Source organism: Cygnus olor, chromosome 1, assembly GCF_009769625.2.
Source record: "Cygnus olor isolate bCygOlo1 chromosome 1, bCygOlo1.pri.v2, whole genome shotgun sequence".
In the NCBI taxonomy this organism is placed as follows: domain Eukaryota; kingdom Metazoa; phylum Chordata; class Aves; order Anseriformes; family Anatidae; genus Cygnus; species Cygnus olor.
In genome coordinates, this window is record NC_049169.1 from 41749633 (window position 1) to 41768967 (window position 19335).

Here is a 19335-nt window from a genome sequence, read left to right on the forward strand (position 1 = left end):
CATTATCCTTTCCTTATAAATAATTTAATTGAATTTCCCATTATCCCCAAACAATCACTTTGGACTAATGGAAACGGTGGTTGATATGAAGGAGGCGTAAAGGGGACCCAACAAGGGTACAATGGAATGACTGAGGTTTGTGGCTGTAAGATTGTAATGGTGGCTGAAAGCTGAAAGTGAAATGGAGTGGGGAAACAGCTTATAGGCATACAAGCCTGATCAGTAATCCCAGGACTGTCAGTTTGATTTACTGTACAGAGACCCCAGCCCAAGACCTATGTCGTGAATTTTATCCTTTTACCATCTTTCTGATCTGATAACCACTGGATAACTCTTCTACACCACATTTAGGAGCAAAGATCATTGCTGTCTTTTTGAAAGGAGAAATGAAGTAAATATTTAATCAGGACAAGATGTTTTAATGCCTTAGAATATTGCATAAAACCCCAAACACAACATGAGAACTAGAATGTTCATTCAGTCTGCTTTCTAAGCAGAAATACTTGTGCTTTATGAGCCTGAGGCCAGAATATCAAAAGCCCCTTCTGCTTTGCTGTTTGGGGAACACTGATATCTCATGACAGTGTTGAAGAAGGTGCTCATTTCTTCGCAGGAGATTATGCTGATTGACATGGGCTATTGCAGACATTTCTGAAAACAGTCTCTTGGTTAATACCCGCACTACCTGCACATTTTACTGTTTAACCACTGCCAGAATTGCCCTTCTTCCAGCCCTGCCAAAAAAGTCTGGGGCAATGAGTTATCAGTTCTCCTTCTTAGCCCGTGTGGCAGTTGCACGTGTTTTATTAGATTTTCATAGGAAGCAATCGATGAATGATTTGATTTCCAGAATTCTTCCTTCCCAATAGCTTGTTCCTGCAAATTTTTCCTGTCCCTTTCCCTCCTCCAAATTTGGGGCAGGACACAGTGCCAAGTAGCATTCAGAGCAGCAGGCCATGCATATTAACATAAGTGCTTGTCATTACCAATGCAAACTGCTTTTTCAGAGTTGTTGTTTCACTCCCTTCATTTAACCAATTGCCCACCTGATGTGGCAGGTATCATTTCATAAGCAGCTACTCACCTTTCTTGGCTTCTAGTCTGTGCATTGCCCATCCTAGCCATGCGGCTCCTAAACTTTTGCATCACCCTATACACTTCTGCTAGCTTTGCAGTTCTTTCCTGCCAGCTCAGTTGTCTGTTTTCTGTGGTTTATCATCATATCTCTTCAAAGGAAGGGAATACTGTTTTGGGGAGGGGCATGAAACTGAAGGGGTTTCAAGTCTTGTATATTTTTCTGTTGTAACAAGACAGTAAACGTTACCGTGGTAAAATCCCTGGTGATAAACTCTTCACTAATTAGACTCAATACATTCCAAGGGTTATGTTTACTCTAGCCAGTGAAGTATATTTATGTTACATCCATTTCTTTCTAAACCTCGTCGTTGTTTTGAGCGTGTCAGCTGTGGTTTTTCAGATACACTCCGTCATCCCGGCAGACGAGTCAGGAGGAAGGAAAGGAGTGGCTACGCTCCCATTCAACTGGAGGCCTGCAAGACACTGGCAGTCAGTCCCCACTTGTTTCTCCTTCAGCTATGTCTTCATCTGCAACTGGAAAATATCACTTTTCCAACCTGGGTAAATGCTATTTCCCTTCACCATTTCTCCCACTTCAGAATAGTACCATAAATTTCAACTGTTCATATATCCTAGTTTGTTAAACTAGATCATTCATTTAAATATCTCTACTACCATATTTTGGTACTCCAGTAATGGAGAGAAACTCACAGAAGTTTTCATGGAGTAGGTGAAGGTACCTCCTATTTTGTATACAGGAAAAAGAAAAAAAGAAAAAAAAAAGAAAAAAAAACACACAGATTCTCTGTGATTTGCCCAAGGAGAAGAAAATCTGAGGCAGAGTTGGAAATTAGCCTTTAGCTCAAAGCTACTCCTCTATTAGCCAATCTGAGGATTCACAGGGACAGTAGGATTCTTTTCAGTGATTTTAGTGGATTTCAACCCAGATGCTAAGCATTGTTTTTTTTCCTATGTACAGGTTTGTTTTGAGGCAGGCTTTTCTAATTCATTTCAGTGGCTGGACCTAGCTATAGCTGCATTGGGTCCAGTTTAAGCCCTATCCTTTAAGAGAATATAATATTCTAGGATGTGAGTCACACTTTGGGTTTATTTGATTGCAGGTTAAGATTTAGATTTGGTTCTTCTGGATCTTGCTTCAAGTTAACACAACCCAAATCTAATTTTATTAATAATTTTATTTTTTCTTTAATGCTTAATAGAAAACCATTTATTTGCACAGCGCTGGACACAAACCTAGGTTCACAAAGAGCTATTGTGTTTTTACTGTATTTTTTTTTTTTTGTGTATTTTTTTTTGTGTGTATTTACTGTCCACAGTATCCTTGCTGTGGAAGTTGCTGCAACCTTTGAAGCATTCACACTTCTGTCACAGCTTATGGCATTTGTAGGTTACAATCACTTGAAAGCAATTTGATCACCCATACAAACGCTGGTCTTTATTATATATGGGAAAAAGAAGTTGAACAAAGCCACTTTTAAAAATGAAATTGGATGCTGTCTAAGCAAGGCACTGCTTTGGATTTTTTCCATATACTTGCAGTAGACACAGCTGTCTTTAAGCAGTGATTCTCTCACTCTATCATTTTCTGTTTATTACTATCTTCTTTTTCTTTCTGTTCATAGTTCTTGCACTCACATCAGAGAGTAATAGGATATGTTTTTTTTTTTTTAATTATTATTTATTTTGTCATCGTCCTTTCCTTCTCACCATTATCGTAGCTCCATGGAATAATTGTCTCTCACAGCACAATTTCAGGCACGTCTTGAATGATCTAAAATAAAAGTCCAAATACTTGGGTTGAATTTGCATAGATGATTAGCTGCTTCTTCTAGATGCTGTAGTCCAGGTGAACTATAACCAGGCTTTCCTACTATGACAAACAGACTTTGTGAAAGCTTAAAGTAAATTCATCAATACTGTTCTGGATTTGAACTATGAGTGACCAGACTATTCCAATTTATTATGATGAGATTCAGCTGGCCCGTGAAGAATTTTAACTTAATATGGCTATTGGTGCTGCAGAAAATCAAGACAGATATGTCCTCCTTATGCCAATAAAGCTTTGGTCTTTACAGTAGTTGGTAACATATTCATATAATAAAAATTGAAATGCAAATGCTCATTTATTAAAATAGCTGCTTATAAAAAATACTAACAACTTCTTATTCCTTTTTAACTTTTAACTTTCGAATCTCCCCCATTGATTTTTCTGTCTTGGGCTGTCAAAACGAACAAGTGTTTATTCAGACACCAGCATTACTGTTACCACATGTTTTACAGGATTAGTCTCATATAACTCCAGCTTCTTGGAGATCATCTCTTTCACCTTTTTGTGGTGGCTTTGGATATAGGAATAAAAGCCTTTCATTTTCTCAGCCATGTAAAGTCCACTTAACCATGCTCGTCCTACATTACAACTTTGTGCTGAACCAAAGTTCATTTAATGGAAATGTACTTCATTAATAAAGCCTTGTATTCCAGTGAGCCCAACCAACCTGTCTCAGTTTAACCTTCCTGGACCGAGTATGATGCGTTCAAACAGCATCCCTGCACAAGACACTTCTTTTGATCTGTATGATGACTCCCAACTGTGTGGCAGTGCTACATCCCTAGAAGAGAGACCACGAGCCATTAGTCATTCAGGTTCATTCAGGGACAGCATGGAGGAAGGTAAGACTGAATTATTATTTGGACCAGTGAATAGGCCCCAAAACCTCCAAAGTGTAGTAAAATGTTCAAATACTTCTACTGCAACGTGAAAGTTTGGATAATTTTGTGAAACTTCTTTGAATTCTCTTGAGCTAGACTCACAGTGTACTTCCTTACCCCACAGCATGGTAGATAGTTATTTCCCACAGTAATATGCAGTGCAGAGTACATGATGCTATACTTGATGTGTCCCAGAAATTTGGGGGGAAAGGAAGCTATTCTTGGAAAATTATTTTGTTCCATTTGCATCAAAATTTGAAGTGTCTTAGCATACCTTGACTACTGTGATTCCATGCTTTCTTAGTCCTACTTCTGCTTTTTTTTTTTTTTAATGCCTTTTTTTTTTTTAAAGCCAGTGTCACTTACCGTCCCTTTTCTTTTGTGGCCATTTAATTTCCTTACTTTCCTGCAGCCTTCTACAGCAAACACAATGAATTTCTGCATCTAAACTCTGCCATTTAATCTAACCTAACTGCTGTCTTTATGCAGATTGTTAGTCTTTCTGGTTTCTCTAATACTATGTACAACACCTGGAATTTGAATATTATTTTTTGGATTTGTTTTGTGTTTTGTTATTGTAGTTATTTTGTTGTTTGTTGGTTTATTTTCTTTTTTAACCCCAGAGCATTTAACAAGTCTTAACTAAATACATGGTAACATTTTCTTCTGACTAATATTTCTGTTAAGTCTGATCATTTGCAGGATTCTGTTAAGTACTAATTTCTCACATCCTTTAATTTAAAAAAAAATAAAATGTAAAATGTAATGGAGATTCACTCGAGAACATCGTCTCTTCCATCTTGCTTACTGCTAAGTGATGACAATATAAATGCTCTTTAAAACAAGAAAATTAAAAATAAAAATAAAAATAAATCTTCTTCTACCTCCAAAGCTCATAGCTATGGGATAAAGAGGAAAAAAGGAGTTGTAGGTGAAATAACGGACAAATAACACTTTTGCTTTTCAATTTTTTCTTCTGCATTTTAGATGATATGTCAGGCAGACATCTGGGTATGTAATATTAGCAGTAGGGTGCAGGACAGATCAAGCTGTGAGTTGTCAGCACAGAGAGGATGGCTGGCTGCACAAAAGCATATCACCTAATTCAAGGACAGAGGTGACTACAGACCCTTTGCTGAGGAACAGGTGAATTGTCAAAGGAAACAGTGGAAGAGTAATAGAGAAAACAAGGGAAATATTTTATGCATATAAAAAGAGGTGTTAAATGTAGAATTTCAGTAATGGGTCATCAGTGACTTTGATGAAAGCTTTTTCATTGGTCATGTCTCATATCCAGCTGGAGTGGATAACCGCAGTAGACCTCAGTCAATGGAAGTCAGTGCAGCAATAATAAACTGTTTTCAGGACTTCATGGTCACCAGAGATTAACATGAAATTATGTTGTTGGAAGGCCAAATGTATTTTATTTAAGATATTAGTTCTTAGGAAAGTTTTAGTGAAAAAAGTCTGGTAATGGGTAGAACCACTGAGTACAAAAGCAGAATGGGAGTTTAGCTGAAAGTTTAAAAGCAGAGGCTGAAAACCTGGGCTAGACTGCAAGCAACAGGATTTCAGGGATGACCACAACTTTGTAAATAATTACCCAGTTACAAAATTAGATTTAAAGTCTTTTTAACTAATCCAAGTATTCTTGTATTGCCAGTTTGGCATACAGACACCTTGACAGACAGAGAGCTATTTAAACAAAATAGTATATTTGTCAAACAATGGCAGAGTACAAATATTAAACAAGTTTCTTTTGAAACAAAAATGAAAAGAAGTAATGAAATAAATCATATTTAAAGTTCTCTGTTACTGTGTCTGTCCTTAGAGTGTCATAAGAAGCAGAAGGGGCAATTTGGTCTTAGTTTAGTCTTCACTCCACATTTTCAGAGAGGCCAGGAACAACTTTTTAAGGTGAAGTCCTTCAATCTTCACTCAGTGCTCTTGAGGCAGACTCTACAGATGATTAATGGAAGTATGTCACCACATTTTGCAGTATCCCTTCACACAAACTACAGTTGCCAGCATGCACTGGTCTGTGTTGTGCTGAAGAGGGAAACCAGCTGAGCAAATCCTTGGAGCTCATCCCAGGGAATGTGAACGATTTTGCTAAGCATATTCTTTTACTAAAAGCAGTTTGCTGAGCTTTGGACAGGTACATAAACAACAATTTTTGTTTTCTATAAAGACTGTATTTATCAGATGATTTGTTGTCAAAACAACAAAAGAGATGTTTGGTTTGCTGGTAATAATGCTGAATCTCACTGGCTCACTCTCCTACCTAGCATGCATGAATGTGCTTTTTCTGTATAAACAATCTTTTCAAGTGCAAGAAAAAATGTCGATAGCTTTTCCATACCAATAACTCATAATAACTGCTCTTTGTGGCAAATTGTTTCTCATTTTAAAAAGATGCTTAGTTATTGAGCTACATGGGAGAAGTTTTATGCTTTCATCAATATTTCATGTTATTTTCCTTTTTTTTTTTTTTAAAGTACATGGGTCCTCATTATCACTTGTCTCCAGCACATCCTCTCTCTACTCTACGGTGAGTATTGACATTTTAGAAAGAAGTTCTGCCTGGCTCTGTTCTTGTTCATTTTTTCATAAAACTTTTAATAGTTTGAGGTTTAGAAGGATTAAAATTCCACTGCAATAAAGCAGGAACATTTATTTTCAACTTTGGTATTATTGTTATTCTATTTTAAAATGTTATTTCCATCTTTTTAAGTGATTGACTTAAAATTGCTTAAAATTGCCTAGTGTATATTTTGAAAGATAGAAAGAAGGTAATAATCTAGGACTTTCACTTCAAGGGGTCCTTATGCTATTGTAGTTAATAATGTTGAGTGCTTTTGCTCATTTTCAGCTATTTTTCTAATTGCACAATTTACAACGTGCTTTTGTCTTGTTGCTGTTTGAGGTGCATTTCTTTAAAAACACAAGATTGCTTCAGGATAAGGGAGATAAAATTTTCAGTTAAAAGTTTATTGATCTTTGTTGAAAATGACAGCATTATTTCTAAAGAGAAGAATGTCTTTAAAATTATTAACCTTAGTTAATTAGGTTATTAGACTAAGTAATTGTCAACTGTATTCTCCTTTCTCAAGCAGAAGCTATTTTTTCCTTTTTTTTATTGTTTAATTCTTTTTTTTTTTAAATATCTTCAGTGCAATTTTTTGCTTCTGTTGTTCTGCCAACAAGAAATAATCCAGATGGGATGAGTTAAACACGTTTGGCCATTCTCTTGCTAATGCACTATGGCTGCTTTACAACCTATTTGCTAACCACAATTACATGCTGTAGTTACCCTTTTGTCATGAGAGAGCAACCTTCTTACTTATTTTGTACCATGCATTCATAAACAGTTTTCTCCTCTCCATATTTTCAGGTGTTGAATAGTGTCAGTTGCCATCTCTGCCCAGGCCAAAATCAGTTCTTGCCTGGGAATACCCAACCCATGCAAGCTGATGCCACTGTACCACCTATACTCCTGATAGCTCTATCTCTATGCTAAACTTGTGCTAGCCTGGAAATAGGGTACTCTAACGTCTACCACAATGGTCCCTCTCCTACTTCTGTTTAATCATAAAAATGTCTATACAAGGGCATGTCTAAAACATCAGTACACATGCATTAATTTTGCCTAGGCCTTAGCAGCAAGTTGCAAACAACTCCAGTCCAGACGAGGCCTGAATTATTTTAAGGGTAGAATGTACATACAGAGTGGCTGCACATGAGGTACAACTAGCATACAAAGCAAAGCTTCTCACTTATGTTTTGGTAGTGGAAAAATATGTACTACTATTTCCCTATCTATGAGACACTATGCACAGTTCCCATGGGGGAATTCCAAAATTATAATTCAAATTTTGTTGTTAAATTTAAGAAGAGTGTTATCAAATATTGGTGGTGGTAAAAATGATGATCAGGGCTGGGGCACCTCTCCTGTAAGACAGGTTGGGGGGGGGGGGCGGGGGTTGGGGGCTGATTCATCCTGGAGAAGAGGAGGCTCCAGGGAGACCTTATAGTGGCCTTCCAGTACCTAGAGGGGACCTACAAGGAAAGCTGGGGAGGGACCTTTAGGCAGGGAGTGCCGGGGAGTTAGGGGTGCCTATGGAAATGTAGCTACAGATGCAAAAGGATAGCAGTGAATGACATTGGTTAGCTCAGCCACACCTTTTGGAGCCCAGGCTTTATGCTTTGTGGAAGAGCCCTGCAAACCTGAGATATGACCCTGACCTTATACCAAAATCTAACTCCAGCTCTAGCCAGAGTCCAGCAATCCTTGTCATCCTTTGCTTAAGTGTGTCCATGCTTGTGTAAGCCCTGTCACACTCAAAATCCTGTTACAGGGAGAGGGCAGGGAAAGCTGAGATTTTTTTGTTAGCATAAATTAAGTTTGGGCAGAAGGAGAAGGAGGAGAAGGAGAAGGAGTTATGCAGATTTATTTTTTTAACAACAAAAAAAAAGGAAGGATAAAAAAAATTAGGAATATAGCTATATATGGGAAACGCCTCAATAAGAACAATACAGTTAAAATTGTTATGCATGCAGTGTCTAGGATCTATCCCTTTGCTCTGGTGTCCTGCTCACGCTTCCACTGCTCCTCTGGGTCAACGGCTTCAGTCTGGGAAGAGTGGGGATGGCAAAGTGTCAGCATCCCAAGTTCTTTGCTGGGAGGAGTACGGTTGCTTGTGGTTTCTTCCACAATGTGTGATAGGACAAGGGGGAATGACTGTAAACTAAAAGAGGGTAGGTTTAGATTAGACATAAGGAAGAAATTCTTTACTTAGAGGGTGGCGAGGCTCTGGAACATGTTGCCCAGAGTTGTGGATGCCCCATCCCTGGAGGTGTTCAAGGCCAGGCTGGATGGGGCTTTGAGCGACCTGGTCTAGTAGAAGGTGTCCCTGCCCATGGCAGGGGGCTAGAACTAGATGATCCTCATGATAGTAGAGAATGGTACTTTTCCTGTAAAATAAACTTTATACTGTTTATCCAACTTCATGCTGTAAGCCAGCGGAATAGCTTCTGAAACTTCTGGCTGTAAATTCAGTGTAGCTAAGCCTCCCACCTAAAATTATGGATTATGCAGACAGGATAATAAAAGTTATAGAAAAATCTTTAAAGGGCAAGGAAAGAATTAATATGATAAAATGACTAAGGTTGATTCTCTAGGGATGATTTTTGATCAGAATTTCTCCTGCTTGATCCCTCTGATCCTGTGAAAAAATGTTTAAACTTTTCAGCAATTAATCAGGAGATGAGGCACAAGTGGAGCAGAAAGATGAAAAGTAGGCAATCAGTATCAAATCATCGGAAAGTATAAGAGAAATGCTTCATTTTTCAGTGATGTTGTGCAGTGTCCCATTGCCTCCAGTAAGGGATAGCTTCACAGCATTACGGCACACATAGCCATACATGTGTCCACTTTCAGCTATTACTATATTCAAGGAGGAATACAAGAGCTGGGTGTTTTACTTTCCTTACACAGGCCAACATCACTCAGCAGGAACTCCAAAGTAGCTGCCTTTCCATAAATGTCTCAATCAAAAACATTTATCAGATGTCTCAAGCATTGCCTTAAGCCTTGATGCTAGTGTTTTTCTGCAGTCTAATCACTGGAGGGTTTCAGACAAAGTACAAAATAAAGATCAAGATCTTTACATATTATTATCAGAGGATGGCTGAAAAGCTTAAAATTACTCTCAGAAGATTGATTCTTTGAGAATTAGGATATGAGATTCAGAAAAGACACTTCATGATTTGCTGCTATTGCAATGAATAAGTCCGATGAGACAGATCTTCGGCATTCACTAGTATTTTCTGAGTGTACTGGCTTTCTTTTTGGGTTTGCATTTGGGTTTTCCAAACGTACTTGAATAGACTAGGAATCTAGCTAGTAGAGATATACATGTACAGAGACATACATTTAATTTCACAGAAAAGTATGCTATGTAACTGGACATAGTAGACTCCAGGATTGAAATACTGATCCTATTTTGGCAGCCATCTAGCTCTCCAAGAAGTTGAAGAAGCTGTGTGGTAGTGTAAATTATGATAGGTTGTCTCCAATTTTAATCTCCTCCTGCTCAGTAGGTGAGACACTGCAATTTGCATATCTTTAGTTAATTGCTCTATTTCTCGCACTGGCTTTTCAGCATTAGCTATGCTTAGAATCCCCAGAATTCATTAGCTGTGCTAAGCCAAGCTCAAAGGAGATGTGTAAGGACATGTCATCTGTATGCTAATACTGTAAGACTTCAAAAAGAGAAAAATATATTGCAAGGATTGGATGCTTAGATGTGATAGAGAAGTAAAGGGAGGAAAAGAACATGATTTCCTTTTAGAGCAAACTTCTGAAGTTGTGAGCCAATGACTGAAGTGCTGGATTACAATGGTGTCAGCATGAACTCTTAACTGAAAACTTCTAATTTGTATTTGGTTTTCAGATTTTATTTTTTAAGTTGAAAATACACCCAGAAACCTCTTCTTTCTCTTTCATTTACTTCTTCCACTGTCCACAAATGATGTCTTGTGACAGCTCTCTCTTTGACCTCTGGGGAGAGAGACAACGCTTCCCTGTATGCTGAGGAAGCCATCTGCTAAAAACATGCAGCATTTCCTTCACCAGTGGGGCCACAGTGGTCTGAGGATGAAGGACGAGGTCTACATGTGGCAGTTTCAGTAAGAGAAGACCAAGTCTTATTTGTTTTGTTTTATTTTATTTTATTTTATTTTATTTTATTTTATTTTATTTTATTTTATTATTTTTATTTTATTTTATTTTATTTTATTTTATTATTTTACTTTTTGCTTTTCTTGGCACAGTAGAATTAGTAAGGATGCATAGTCTTTCTTGATCCTTTGATGACTTTTCATATACTACATGTTTGAAGAAACAGTAATGAGAACAGATTTTCAAAATTTTCTGTAGGCAGATCCCATTTCTGTGAACATAAATTAGAAAGCTAATGTCAGTATGTGTGTCACATCAGTGCTGGCAAATAATCACTATTCTAAATTGTTCCCATGTAGTGATTGTAGGTGTTAGAGTAGCTTCAGCTAAGTGTTGCACGGGGAAATATCACAGCATCTCAGTCTTTTCAGGAACTATTAACAGAAACATTTATCCAAAGAGGCATTTTCTGAAAGTCTTCTCCCCCTGCATCAGGTTAAGAAAGAAAATATTTCTATAATCAGTTATTAAAATTCTAACAACACGGACATTGTGCTTAACACAGGCTCAAAAACAAACCCCGAAATAGTTATTTTCATTTGTAATAACAGAGATACTGCCTAACATGGGAATTTTCTGAGGAACTCTTTTTTTTTTTTTTTTTCTTTAGTCTTTCTAGCATTATTTACATCTAATTCTTTTACATATGTTTTTCTTTCATTGATTACTAATCTTCCAGACAATGTCAGACTGTTTCTCTGAACTTGAGCCACCTCAGATCATACACTCACTGATTCTTATTGTACGTTACCAAACGGTTTCCTCTCATGCCACATCTTTCCTTTCCACTAGAATTCCACTAAAGCAAGATTTTTTTCTGTCTGCCGAATGCCTCCTAAGTTAGACTACTCCCCTGCTAACAAATTAAATGACTTTTATCTGAGCAGACTTTGAGAAGTATGCTTTGTAATGATTTTATTTCTTCACTTGTTGAAAAAGTCTGCTGAGTAAATAAGAAGCTTAGCATCATTATACGACACGTTACATAACAAAGAGGAAAATATCTACAGTTATAAAATATTATTAACAAATTTAAGCTAAAACTTTAACTAGCCCTGAGAGATCTTAATATTTTGGTCAGTACTCTGGAATACGTTACTTGAAAGTTCAAGTAGCCTTCTCCCCCCACCTTCCTCTGTATATGTTTTACTGGTATGCTGCCAACTTCTCTTAGCAGGGATTAGTCAGTTAGGATTATTGTTCGGTATACAGTTAAGCAAATATAGTTGCAGGAGCCGTAATAACCATTACGGTATAAAAGTTCACTTGTACAGACTAAGGTACATGAGTGACAGCATAGCAAATATTCTTTCCTATCTTAGAAATGTAGTTTTGTAGTTCTGTTACTGTTCCTGCTTTATCCACTGTTTCGTCCTGTCAGTATGCTGGCAAACTCTTCGGGTTTTCAGCTGGAGCCTCTCCAAGTAAGTTGAAAGGAATTCCATTTATTGTTTTTACTGCATACCTTCCTTAAATATAACAGATCTGTGAAGCTATTCATTTCACTTCATAGTTGCTGGCATTTATTTTCTATTACCTTAGTTATGTTGCCCATTATTTCTAAGTCATATCTTCTTTGTTTTCTTGCAGGCAGAAGAAAAGGCACATTCAGAGGTAAGAACTTTTCTTCATTTTTATAGTTGTGTATTTGTATGATGTTACTTAGAAGTTTACTGTGTATCTGATATGGCTAAAATTCTGAGGTACTGGTGAAAGGACATCCCATGTAGCAGCTGCACTAGAAGATGTTTTCTTAGCGTTGTGCTGAAGGATACTTTCTGGCTGAGGTTCTGGAAAGGTGAAAAGAATCAATGAGGATTGGGCTGCTGAGTGGAGGAGTTGTAATATGTCCGATCTCAGACTTAAATCAACTCTGTACTGGATCTAAGGGACTAATCAGTTCAAGGTAATGTGCTGCCTTTCAGGAGAAAAATACTTAGAAGGTTCACTTTGAACTTCTATCACTTACATTTTGCTTTATATTAAATTTCTGAAACTGACCACTTCCATGTATTTCAGAGAAACACAGATTGATTTCAGATATAAATCAAATATGACATGGAAAACAGCTCACAGCGTATAAGAATGGGTGACAAGAGTGGGTCAGCAGCTGGATACAATTACAGCCTTTCTCAAAATGAAGTACTGGTTGTATTAAAAGGGCACCAAGGATTAGAAGCAATAAAATGCAGCACCAAGTGGTGCACTTCCACTTTACAGAGGTGTATTCTTTCAGACTTCTGCACTGTTCTGCTCTTATTTTTACTATTCTGATCACACAAAAAGTCAACCAAAAGTTACCTTAAGAAGGCTGAGCAAACATATTCTTCCTTACTTACAGCAGTATATTTCAATATATTTTTTCCTGAACTTTTCTAAGCTGCTTTCTCTGAAAGTTAAAACAAATGAGCTAAAAAGGTGTGTCATAGTTCAGTAGTGTAAATAACAATTCCTTGATTCATTTCCCTTCATAAAGAAACAACACATGAAACATTTCTTTTTTATATTCTCCTACATGGGGAGTTTTTTTGGTATCTAGATGTGCCCTGTGAATGCTCTTGCAGGAGACGCTCAACAGCACTTCTGAGAACTGACTTTGTATACTTGGAGGGCTGTGATGAAAGTGTAGCCTAAGGAGGCAGCTCAAATAATTGCTATTGAAAACTAAAAGAAATCTTGGAAAAAGAAAAGGGGCAGACCAGGATAGAGAACAGCTCAAATATGTCTCATTTACTTTGAGACAGTGCAAATGACATAGGCATATTTGTATCACAGATGTACAAGAACTTGTTCACTTTTAAAGTGTATGCAGTATTCCCTGTTGATTTTCACAGGAATCATGAAGTTAAAATACTGAAATAGTCCTTATTAGTGGAGGTATTAGTATGAGAATGCCATGTGCTCCCTTTGTTAGGCTGGCTTTAGACATTTTACTTCACTAGTTGGCAGTAATTCCTTTTATGTCTGAGTATGAAAGGGGTTCAAAATGAAACTCTATACTGTACTTAAGATCAGTGCAATGCCTGGAGTCCCAGTAAGATCTCAAGTAGGGTTAAATTCACTTAAAATGATGTGCTAGTTTCATGCTTCATATCTACCCTGGCTGAAATGCAAACAAATGTTTTTCTTAAGGATTCTATTTTTCATAAAAGGATACAGGAACTTTGAATTTAGTTTATTTTTAAGTCATCATGCACATCTAAATCTATCTATATTTTTTTTAAGTTGGCCAGAGAGTTTTTGGAAAAACAAAACAAAACAAAACCAAAACAAAAACAAACAAACAAACAAACAAAACCCAGACACATAAGTTTTAAAGAAGGTACATGTTTGAATCAAATGTAATTTGGAAACTATTGTGTTAGAGAAATATTACTGTACCCCATATAGCTTTAGAGATCCGTGAAGTAAAAGTCTGTCTGAGGTTGCCATTGAAGCCATCTTCATGCCAGGCAGTGGAGGAGTAGCTTTTGCACTTCATCTGCATCTAATGCAGACATTTAACATATGTCATTGCATCACATGTCTACAGTCAGACAAGGTGAACTTCTTGCAAATTCCTTCATATTTCACAATTTCAGGCCTCAGCCAATGCTGCTGTTACTGGTTGCACTAAGAATATGTTTGGAACCCACAGGATTTGGTAAAAAAAAAAAAAAAAAAGTGACATTTGCATGTGTAAACAATTGTACATGTAAAGTAATGATGTATGTGCCACATACATGATGTGTATGATGTAATATGCCACATGTGCTCCTTTAACTGGGATACTAGCTGGTATACTGGTTAAGAAAACAGCTGGAGCAGAATTAGGTCATTCCTTTTATTAATTTGTATTTTTTTAAGTTTTGTGATTAAAACATGTGAAACTAAGGTGTTGTTTCACATGTTTAGTGATCACATATTAGCAATACAAAAAATACAACAAAAGGAAATTCCTGAAATACTGACAGCAGCATTTTTTTATCTAGCAAATTCAGAAACTACGGAGAGAGCTGGTTGCATCACAAGAAAAAGTTGCTACACTTACATCTCAACTTTCAGCAAATGTAAGTATTTTTGCTTTTGATGAAAAATATTATCAGATGGGTTAATTACTCTTATTCAATTCTTATACCAAGATGTGAGCTGGCAGACTTGTATTTATTTATCTTGGTGTTTTTGAAATTAATTATTTAATTCAATATATACACAATGGAAATAGAAAATAATGTTCTGAAAAGATCAATGATTGTAATTTTTTTTTTCTGTTGTTATTACCTGTCCCCTAAGGAGGAATTTTAAGTGTGATAATTGGTGTCTGGCAATTTTCACTTTATTCCTTACAAGTAAAAAAGTGGCAGACTCATGCTTAGTGACAGAAGCACCAACCCTTTTTATTCGGGTCATTTAAAATCCTTTTGAAAGGTATAGAGATGCACTCACTGTGGATCAGAGAGAAATTTAACACTGCGATGTAACAGTAGTAGTGAAGTACTCTGTTCCATTACATGTCATCCAAACTATCAAGACTCTAAAGCTTATTAGAGATCTTGAGTCACAGTAAAAATTCTGTCAGTTTTGTGGGTATTAAACTGCTACAGCCAGTATGCTACTGCATTTTTTAAGTTGAAAAGCAACTTTTTCCTGACGTATGAAATGTTACAAGCATCAAAAATCTAGCTGTATCAGTTTCTGTAAAGGTGATGCAGTTTTGTACAAGTTTTCTGTACTGTATTCAACAAAAACAAACAAACAAACAAAAAAGTAAAGAATTCAGGAAATTCTAACAAATGCTTTATTCAATTTTATTGAAAAAGAGACTAAATACTAAAAAAAATCTGTGTGAATTTTCTTTTCTTCAGTGTCTTAAAGATTAATTGATTTGATTTCCACTATGATGAAATTTCTGCTCTCAGATATGAACATGCAAGGTTTCATTTTGATATTGATGAATGTAGAAAATTATATATAACTTAATAAGACACACTCTGGATAGCAGCAAATTTGTTTGTGCCTGTAGAGTAGGAACGGAGAACTAGAGAAGAAGGCATTGGACAATGAATATAGCCATGTTATTGCAGGAAACTACACGTTATAATAGTATTCAGGAGTTTTTCAAGCTCTAGCAATAAAACAGACTGGAAGAGCCTCAATGATGATTTAGAAATGTAATTACCAATCTAGAATAAAATAGAGCAATAATTCTTACCTGCTTTGTAAAGCATGTTACAACTTATGGGTTAGACCTTGTTAAAATATTAAAGAAGTGCCATTAGTATTTTTTGGTTTATGGTGCTACATGAATCTGGGACATGTAGCTTTTATAAACTCCACTTGGACAATTACACCAAGATAAACTGCAGTTTGTGTCACATCTAGTGTGTCCACAGACTTGAACATTCGTTAACCTTTGAACTGTAAATTACTAGACTTCCTTAAATTCTCAGTTTAATACTTTATCTTTACTTTTCAAAGTTGTCAATGATTTGTATAAACATAAACTTTGTCAAAACAAAGCGAGAAGTGTAAGAATGAGTGCATGGGTGCATGGCCACACAAATGCATTGATCCTACCTGTAAGAGCAAGGAATAATTTTGTCACTTTGTCACTTTGGATGTGACAATAGTTCTGTAGTTCTGTCCCATTCAGTTTCAGTCCTTCCTCAGAATCAAGTTTAAAAAAAAAAAAAAAAAAAAAGCAAGGAGACACAACCAACAAAAGAACCAACAAAAGGGCATGAATTGAAAATTTTTATAGAATTCATTATAGTTACATTTCACAAAGATTAACCCTGAAAAATACAGATAGATGTAAAAAGAAAAACAATATACAATTGTATATAGAATTCACATGCTACAATAACTGTGCTGATATATAACTCATGAAAACTGGGCTATTTCACCAAGAGCTCCCTGGTGTTCCTTCCAATTGTCATACACTAGTAATATGAGTTATTGACCATATCAGAAAATAATGCCAGATAGGGAATGTGATCTGCAATCCTGCTTGGTTGCTATGGCTTCAGATGAAGTTACCAGCCAGTTACTGATCAACTGTTGTACAGCGATTTTTAAATGTGATTCAGGATATAACTACAGTTATCATTCCCAAGGAAAGCAGAGATGCAGTTGCAAGAAAGCATCATTATGCATTTCAAGAAAGCAGGTCCCTGATGTCTTGGGCAACCTGTACAGCGTCTTTCTTCATAATGTAGATGTACTGAGTATTTAGCTCTATAAATACTGCCATTATTTTCAAGCAATTATTTCAGTCTGTGTAGCACTGTGTTCATGCCATGGGAAAATAATTTCTAGTTGTCTGAAAGCTGCTTGTTCCCTTTGGACTGCCACACATGAAAGTGAAGAAGAGCTATCTTAGCCCTTTCTGCTATGGTCAGGTGGCTGCAAAGGACATTTGTATGTCTGGAGCACTATGGATTTCCAGTCTTTTCTGAGTTCTGAGGATAAATCAGTGAAGCAGACAATACTGGAATCCTGCAGTGTTCATAAATTTTAAAATAATAAAAATAAAAAAAATAAAAAAAAAAAAAAAAAACAGATTTGGAGCTGGGTTATTCATTTGGGAATTTATAGCCAGCATGTATATCCTGGGTGTGGGGTTCTTTCTCTTGTGTATTTTAGAAGTAAAACATCGATCACATCGATCATCTTTGCCAGGCTAGGCAATTCTTCACTTGCCCATCCTGAGATCAACAAACTAAAGCAACAAACTGAACAATCAGAAGAGCCTAGCCAACATGTCTTGTGTAGTCGCTAGCAAACCTCTTGCTCTCCACAGGGTATTTTCTTTCCACCAAGAACACAGGGCTGCAGCAGCTCTGCCTTGCGGTGGGGAGCATGGTGAAGAGGACTGTGGGGGTCCTGTGCTCAGGTGCCTCTACTAGGGCTGGTCTGGGAGCCCCTCTGCTGGTGGTAACTCAGGGCTCTTGGTACCATGCCTCATTCCACTGTGTGGGCTGAAAGCAGATTGCACTTCTCTCCTTCCTATAGTTCTGAACAGAAAGCACCAGCAGATTCTTTGTTGCCATTGTGTTGAAGTTGAAAGATGATGTTTAGATGTCAGATGTTTAGGATCTTGCCTTCTCCAGCAATGCTGTAGCTTTTAATACAGCAACAAGTGCAACAGGGTAAGAGGATGTTCCCCTGTGCAGCTGAGCCACTAGGGCCATTGTTCAGTTCATTTTGCCCACTTGTGTCCAGTCTCCCTGGTAGTAGTTAGAAGTGATTGCATATGTCTCTGGCCAGTGTTCCTTTGTGTGGAGTAAACACTGTGGTTTCTAATAGCAATACCATTTCAGAGAAACTTAGTCAAGCTAGAAACATAGATACATTTTGGATTTTGTTGTGGTTGTTTTTCCAAACTAATTCTGCTGCACATGTAAGAAATAAGATGGGCTCAATCTGTTGTATTGGGTGGGGATGTGGTCCAATGTACTGCCTCTGGACCTCCCAACATGTAAGAGGATTACAGCCCGTAGCTTTTCTACCAATCTAAATGAAAAGGTAACATTTTCAACAGGACACTTAGAAAAACTGTATGCATGTGCATCTGTTTTTACCTACCCAGAAGTACCACATTTGTAAACCTGAATGTACTTGTGTGCATATATATACATGCATGCATGCCATATGTTGTATAAAAATTAACTTAGTCCTGTTCTTTTGAATGTGTCATCCACCTTCTAATCCATTTCCATGGAGACAGTCCTTAAATTCTGAACCTATAAGCAACTCTAAAGCTGATCCTGTTAGCACGTGGGGTTTTTAAACAGTAGCGGAGAAATCTCTCCTTCTTCCGAATCCTCAACATGTGGAATGCCCTCAAAATTAAACTCCTCAGGAGCATGACCCTTCGAGGCTTCAATTTGTCCATGCATGAACAAGGGATTTAAGAACCTTCACAAAGAAAACATTCTTTAAAGAAAAGTAGATATTGCTAGTTATCGTATGTAAACATTTTGGGGATGTACTCATGAGATACATCCTTTACAAAAGCAAAAATTTAAAAGCTTTACACAATAAGCCTAGTTCTGAGTTCTTTCCCTGCTATTTCTGGTACAGAAGATGTAAAGCATTATAAAGAACACTTTCATGTAAGTCCAAAGGATCAAAGGAGACTCTTTAAACATTTGTTAGTACTAATTCTGTCAGTCCTTTGAGCACTTTATGTAAGTAAATCCTATGAAGTGTCAATAAAACATCATGAGTAAAATCCAGCTTGAAAACAGTGTATATACAACCTTTTAATTGTGATATGCCCTATGAAATTCAGTCTAATTACAAAATTGATATTTCAAAGCAAGTGATTATATCCTTTTCATAAAAATTATGAAAGTAACTAACAAATATCTGATATAATATGACAAACACGAAAAACCCAGGTGGGCTTTTAATTTTCATGAGCTCATTCTGTCTTAGCAATTTTGTCTGTAAAATAGATCTGGTTTACTAGCATATGATTTATCTCCTAATCTAACAGGCATACTTCATGAACGCCTGGCTTTTGAAAGAGAAATAGTCCTAATTTAAAAAAAAAAAAAAAAAGCTTGATATTTTTTCTCAGAGAAGAAATCAAAAACATGTTTTACTCTCTCAACTCTCTCAATGGATAATACTGTTGCAATCTTCATTTTGAGATGTTTGCATTTCAGTAGGCTAAAACCTGAATGAACAGTAATTCTTCTGAAAAAAAATTTACTTGCTTTCTGTCTTTTATGTAGCTACATCCATCTCTGGCAGAGAGCAAGGTATCTTCTGCAGTGTCTTTGCTGAAAGTTACCAAA

The 19335-nt window shown here is 36.7% G+C and overlaps 1 protein-coding gene across 1 annotated transcript in view; it reads left to right on the plus strand.

Annotated features, from left to right (window-relative positions):
- NAV3 (neuron navigator 3) overlaps window positions 1–19335 on the plus strand; it is a 273005-nt gene that overhangs the window by 219799 nt on the left and 33871 nt on the right. Inside the window, 5 exon segments of the mRNA XM_040553881.1 lie at window positions 1478–1638; window positions 3580–3768; window positions 6306–6358; window positions 12140–12163; window positions 14521–14598. Coding sequence (XP_040409815.1) covers window positions 1478–1638; window positions 3580–3768; window positions 6306–6358; window positions 12140–12163; window positions 14521–14598 — 505 coding nt within the window.